Consider the following 7,227-nt stretch of genomic DNA (forward strand, 5'->3'; position numbering starts at 1 on the left):
TTAAGAATTATTCACATATTTTAACGTATATACAGGTGTTAAAGGAAAGGTTCAGGATTATGCGTATTTGCTTGCTTGCTTTTTAGTAATATAGTTTCTTTGTACAAATTCCTTTTTTTCTTTTTTTTTAAATTTTTCTTAACCAACACAAAAACAAAAAGTTAAAGTAGGACTTTAGGACCTTATTAAGTCTTTAGAAAAACGTTTTATATTATATAGTGTTACGTTTTTTAATTTTTGTTGTCTTATATTTACGGTATAGTCTAAGGAGCTATTTGTATTTATATTATGCTTTACGACTTTAATAAATTTATATGGCAAAAAAAAAAAAAAAAAAAAAAAAATTATTACTTCAAGTCTTTAAAAAACCTCAAAATACCGCCCGATGAGGGACTCGAACCCGCGACCCTCAGATTAAAAGTCTGATGCTCTACCGACTGAGCTAACCGGGCGATGTCTCCTTCCAAATTATATATTTTCAAATAATATTATTATTATTATATTATTATTATTATTACATTATTATTATTATTATTATTGTTGTTATTATTATTATTATTACATACATTATTATTATTATAATACTTATAACACTCTGTTGGATGCTGGGTTCTAGAATTTGTTTTTAATTATTATATTAATATAAAATATGGCAGATCATTATTTGGTATGCCATACATATAAATATATGTACACCATAAACATTTAAAGATTAATGTTATTGAAAATAAATTTTTCAAAAGTGTTATGATCTTGTATAACCAGTAAAACACCTGTAATACTCAGTGTCAGTCCTGTAAAACACAGCTACTTAGCTGTGTTTACATAAAAAACAACAAAGCAACAATTTGCAAACAATTTTAAGTTTGTAGACTCTGTGTACTAGGGTGTCCCCCCGAAAAAAAAAAATTATAATAATTTTTATTCACCAAATCATTTGTTTACACACTTATAGTTAAATTAATAGCTCATTAATTAGCTCATTTTTATGTTTTTTGACAATTGTTTTTTTTTTTCATTTGTGTGTAGTTTTATAGAGAAGACAGGAGTTTTTGAAACAAACGCAAACTCCTCTTTCGAGGGAATTTCGGTAAAAGGGCTGTCCATAAATTACGTCAACAAAATAGGAGGGAGGGGGTCTGAATTTTTTTGACATTTGTTGAAAGAGGGGAGACTGGGAGGTCAAGACAAGTTGAAGTCAACAATGTTACTTTTTTTCATAAATTTAGTTACTTAAAAAAGTACAGAACCTGCGGTTGATGCGGCTTTGTAAAGATTAAAGAACAAAAAAATTAAATATATATATATTTTTTTAATTTTTTTGTTCTTTAATCTTTACAAATTCGTAATATATAAAAGAATCTTTACAGAGTAAGTAAAATTATAAAAAAAATTACAAAGTTACGTTATACAAAAAATATATAAAATATATAAAAACTGTAAAGTATTAGAAATTACTTCAAAGAACGCGGAAAACTTGCAGGAGACCGATGGTCTTGTCATCAAGAAACCGCTATGCGTTACTAATATTTTTGGATACTTCAATTTAAAATAAGTATATATTAAAAAAAAAAAATGTTATCAGTTTTCGGCAGAATGAAAATAAAAATCCAAAAAACAAAGAATCATAAAGTTGTTAGTGTTTAAAATGAGATCTTTTAATAACGTTTTCAGAGTATTTAAGTTATTCGCTTTTTCCAGTTGAATATTTTTGGATATTAATTTGTTATATAGACAGGGACCATGGTACGAAATGGAAAAGCGCGAGAGATTAGTTTTTTTAAAAGGTTGAAGTCTCCCGTTCCTCTGGTATGGTACCTATTTTTGCTATTTTGGAAGAAATTTTTTAAATATGAGAAGGAACAAGTCTAAGTTTATATTTGAGCATAAATAACAAATTTTGATGCTTTCAAATTTTTTTAAAGTGGCTCGGCATGCGAGAGTCTATCCTTATTAAAAACTATTCTTGCAGCATGTTTTTGTTTTCGACATAGTGTGGTTAGTTTGGATCTATGAGTACTCGCCCATGAAAAAATTAGCGTATATGTAGTAGCTTTGTATAAACGAGAAGTATAGGAACTTTAAATTATCAGGAGACAGTATAAAACTAGCTTTGTAAAGGATACCAATGTTTTTTGATATTTTGGTATTTAATATATCTATATGTGATTTCCATGAAATGTTCTCATCAATAAGTATCCCAAGAAATTTAGTTGCTTGGGTTCTTTCTATTTCTTTAGTATCTATATTTAGCGAAGGTAAATCGAGAGGTATTTTTATAAGGTTAGAATGAAAAAGAATATATTTGGTTTTTTCTGTGTTTATTGATAATTTGTGAGATTTTAACTAACTATTTATTTTTTCAAGTTCAGTATTTGTAGTTTCATAAAGTTCTGTAATTGATGAGGATGCATCAATTACAGAACTTAGTATCGTTCTGTAATTGATGCATCAATTACAAAAATTAGTGTCGTTCTTCATGATTTAGTCCAGAGAAAATATTTAAACAAAAATGTTGGTTTGTGATATAGGTTTCAAAAGAGATATCAGGGCATTGAATTTTTGAAGCCATGTTAGGGCCTATGTTTGCAAAAAAAACGATTTAAGTTTTCAGCGATATAAAATTTGTCAATATGTTCAGTTTTGTTAACGATAATTTTATCGGGTAAATTATTTGATTTTGTATGGTTTTTACCTATTATTTCTTTCAATATGTTCCAGGTTTTTTTAATATCACTTTTGCTTTTTTGTAGTTGGTTTGAATAATATATTTTTTTTGAACTCTTTCTAATTATTTTAAACAGATTTTAGTATTTCTTGTATGTAGTTAAGTTAATTTCGTTTCTGTTTTTTAAATACTTGACATAGAGTTTTTGCTTTGTTTTTAATGATTTTCTAACCCTGTTAGTTATCCATGGGCAGTTTAAATATTTTAGCTTTATTTCTTTCTCTTCAACAGGAAAATGTTTATTGTAGTGATCTAGAAAAAATATTTATAAGTAAATTGTATGCGGAGTTTGTGTGTCCAAGGTTACATTCTTTATACACTCCATCCCAATTTACAACCGATAGCAAGTCTTTAAAATTTTTAATGGCGAACTAATTCATTTTTCAATCAGTTCTCTAATGCAATTTTGCAGAGACGGAGGTTGGGGTTACCCGGGTAGGTTTATTGATAATTGGGAGCATACACAATTGAAATAGATTATCAAAAATGACCTTAGCAATCGCATTTTCTTTGTTGTTCAGACTGTTAATATTTAAATCATCTATAAAGAAAATATTTTTTTCCCTTGTCATTTATTTTGAAAAAAAGTTCATTAAAAAATTTGAAAATTTAATTATATCACCTTCTTGAGGTCTATAGCCAGAGCCGTACCAAGGGTGGGGCCGGCCTGAGGTGCCAGAATTGGGAGGGCGCAAACTTTAATGAATTAAAAAAACAATAACCAGTTTATAAAACAAGTTTTCACGGCGTCGCTGCTGTTGATAAGAAAACTAATTAAAATTTCGCCTCTTGAAACAAACTTCTAAATATTAAAGTTTTTTTACTGAAAAAAAGAGCGCCCTTTAATACTAACATACCTTTGATAACTTTTGAACATTTTGATTCTATTATGAATCGAACCAAAAAATTATCTTGTGCTGAATTTAAGAAGAAAAGAAAATAGCGCCAAGAAAGAGACGAGAAACTACAAACTGTTTCAAAAAGTAGTTGGTGACAAACTCAGTGGAAAAACAAATTATTTCAGAGGATATTTGTATTAAAGTTAATGACAGTTAAACAGATCCTATAATTGACTTAAGTTCAGATCGTCATTTGGAATTAATTGAAAAGGAGATTTTCATCAGCCAAAGTCAAGAAGAATTTTGCACAACTGATTCAGAACCAACAAGGGAAGATGGAAATGTCCAGCTTTCAGGCTCAGCTGAAATGGCCTTGGAAGAAAATTTTCAACATAGGGATCCAGCAACATGGCCTAAAATAACGGACAAAGCAAGATGCTTTTTGATTGAGCATGGGCCAGAGCAAGACAGAAGAGAATTTTTCCCAAACTTGCAGTGTGATTTTGACAACAGAATGCGACACTTCAGCTCAAAATGGTATAAAAAAACTCATCCCAATGGTGAAAAATTTGTTCGCTTTTGGCTGCAGTACAGCAACAAAAAAATTCTTTATTTTGTTTTTGCTGTTTGTTATTTTCAACAACAAAAACCAACAATTTCTCAGAAATTTCCAAAGGGTTTTGTGACTGTAAAAAACTAAATCCAAGAATTCCTGAGCATGAAAACAGCAATGAACACCAAAAATACTATTCTGATTGGAAAACTCTTGAAAAAAACCTCAAGGAAGGAAAGACCCTGGATTCTGATCTACAGAGAGTTATCAGTGGAGAGATGAAAAAGTGGAGAGACATCTTGAAAGTGATTGTTGATGCAATTTTTTTCTGTGCCAAGAACAATCTTGCTCTTTGGAGAACATCAGAAGACATCGGTCAACAAAACAGTGGCATTTTTCTGAGCTTAACTGAGTTGATTAGCCATTATTATTATTTCGTGACTGAACACATTGCGTCTGTTAAAGCAAAAAAAACCACAACATCCTACTTTTCTCCTCGAATTCAAAATGAGCTGATTGAGTTATTTGGCCAGAAAGTCAGGAACGGAAAGACTGCACTCCAGATGCCTCCCGTAAAGAGCAGATGACTCAGATCATCAGGCATGTCCACATCAGTGATGAAACCAGCACAATTAATGAAAGCTTTGTGGACTTCATTGAATCTCACCAGAAAACTGTAAAAATCTTGCAACAGAGATAACTCAAAAATTGGAGAAGGATGGCCTAAACATTTCCGATTGATGGGGCCAAAGCTATGACAATGGAGCCAATATGTCTGGAAAATGCAATGGCATCAAAGCTCACATCCATTCTCTTAATGAGTTGGCAAGATTTGTTCCATGCGCAGCTCACACTTTAAGTCTTGTTGGTGTTCATGCTGCTAAGGTTTCCCCACTCATGACTACTTTTTTTGGAAAGGTTCAAGTCATCTTTAACTTTTTTTTCAAGCTCCTGATCAAGATGGGACAAACGGATAAAAACGTTTTATTTTTGCACTGCTAACTGTGACAAATGCTGTCACAGTTAGCACTGCAAAAGAACTTCTCATTCAAATTTATTTCAGTTTTTTGTGTTTGTTGGATTTCTGGTGTCAAATTCTTTCTCTAATTGACCGGGAAAACAAATTGCTTCAGTCAAAAACCATTTCAATTGACATTGCCGAAAAAAAATTAAAAAATTGAAGGCTTCCATTCAGAATCTTTGAGATGTTGGGGTGGACAACATTATCAAAGATGCCACAGAAAAAGCTAACCAGAGCGGAATTGATGGTGGCCTTCCAATCAAGAGGAAGCGCATAGTGAAGCGGATATCACTTTATGAAGCTGAAGATATCACTTTATGAAACAGAATTCAGATCTTAGTGCAACCTTGCGTTTGACAGCATTATTACACAAGTTGAGTGGCGGTTTGAGGCTATATCTGCTGTATCCTCTGATTTTGACTTTCTCAGTGGACATTCACTTTCTGAAAGTTCAGTGGATGAACTTAAGAAAAAAGCTGCAAATTTATCTCAAATTTACAAGGCAAATTTAGATTCAATGATGAATAAATTTGAAAAATCTAGCCCGATTGACATTTTGCAGCTCATTCATAAATATTCTTTGACCGATGCTTATCCCAACACGGCAATTGCTATTAGCATCTTCCTCATCATACCAGTCACAGTTGCAACGTGTGAGAGAAGTTTCAGTAAACTTAAGCTCATAAAAAACTATATGAGGTCAACAATGGGTCAAGTACTTTTGTCTATATTGGCTATAATTTCAATTGAAAATGAAGTGGCAAACAACATCGATTTTGATGATGTCATTTGTGAATTTGCCTCAAGAAAAGCCAGAAAAGTGACATTGAACTAAAGTTTGTGCAACTTTAATGACAAACTTTACTTATAACTTGATGTGATAAATTTTGTGATTAATAAAACATTTTTTTTGTTTGATTTTCTTCTTTTTCTTTTTTTTTTTTTAAGGAGGGGGGGGGGGGGGCGCAATTTTCTTTTCTTGCCCGTAGCGCAAAATTGGCTCGGTACGGCCCTGTCTATAGCAAGTAGAAATTATATTATTTTTTGCTTTATAACCCGTGATCTCAATAGTAAAGACTTCGCTATCAGTGTAAGATATGGAGAGGTCTTGTCTTACTTTAAATGCTTGATTATTTCGGATATATTTTGCGATTCCTCCTCCCCTTTTGTTTGTTTTTCTTTCAAAAGATATTAGTTTATAATTTGGAATTTTAAAATTTAAGTTCGTTTGAAATGATTCATTAGAACACCACGTTTCGGTTATGCAAATCATTCTAAATGAGTAATTGCAATATATAAGAAAGTGTTTTAGTTTGTCAAAATTTTTATTTATACTTCTTATATTTATGTGTATTGCAGTAAAATTATTTTTTAAAGTTTCAAGTTCAATTTTAAAAGTTTCTGTTTCAAAATATTTCGAATCAAAATTATTTCTATGAAAAATTTGCGTATCAGTGTCGTAAAAATCATTTAGTAAAAAATTATTAGCAGTTTCGAAGAAGTTGAAATGCAGCGTTTCGTTTTGTTTTTGTTTTCGTTAGTCATTGTGTACAGTGCGATAAATTAAAACGTGCGAGCTTAATAAAAAATGTACAGAAGTATTTCACAAATCTCAATTAAGTACTTTGTCAAAACTAAAATTATTACAAAAATCTCTGACGAATATTTTATAACATTTGATAATAGCAAATTCATCTTCCTTTCGAAATCTTTTAACATCTTCCCATAGCTTTTTTCTTATTTCCATCGTTTCGTTCGCGTAGTCTTCATTAATGAATATTCCGGTTCTTTTGAGTTTTTTTGATTGCGTTAAGATTATATTTTTATTTTGAAAGTCTAGTAGTTTAATAATTATAGTTCTTGGAGATTTATCTTCATTTAATTTCCCAAAGCGGTGAATTCTTTCAATTAATACTTCTTCAGAGATTCTCAGTTTGTTTCTAAATAGATCTTTAACCTTCTTTGCACAGTCATTCCAAGATTCCATGGACAGCTCAGTTAAGCCATCGATCTTTAGGTTATTACAGCGTGAACGATTTTCAAGGTCAATATATATTTTTTTTAAATGATAATTTCGCTGGCCATC

At 30.9% G+C, this 7,227-nt stretch overlaps 1 protein-coding gene and 1 non-coding gene across 2 annotated transcripts; one reads left to right on the forward strand and one right to left on the reverse strand.

The window, feature by feature from the left end:
* Positions 1 to 379: 379 nt before the first annotated feature.
* On the reverse strand, positions 380 to 452 carry trnak-uuu (transfer RNA lysine (anticodon UUU)). Its single transcript has one exon. It is a non-coding gene; the product is annotated as a tRNA-Lys (tRNA).
* A 4,439-nt stretch (positions 453 to 4,891) lies between these two features.
* Positions 4,892 to 5,976, forward strand: LOC136079362 (uncharacterized). The gene is made up of 2 exons (XM_065795097.1): positions 4,892 to 5,005; positions 5,482 to 5,976. Exons 1-2 carry the CDS (start codon positions 4,892 to 4,894, stop codon positions 5,974 to 5,976), a joined length of 609 nt encoding a protein of 202 aa, XP_065651169.1.
* Positions 5,977 to 7,227: the final 1,251 nt, after the last annotated feature.

Source organism: Hydra vulgaris, chromosome 04 (assembly GCF_038396675.1).
Source record: "Hydra vulgaris chromosome 04, alternate assembly HydraT2T_AEP".
NCBI classification, from domain to species: Eukaryota; Metazoa; Cnidaria; class Hydrozoa; order Anthoathecata; family Hydridae; genus Hydra; species Hydra vulgaris.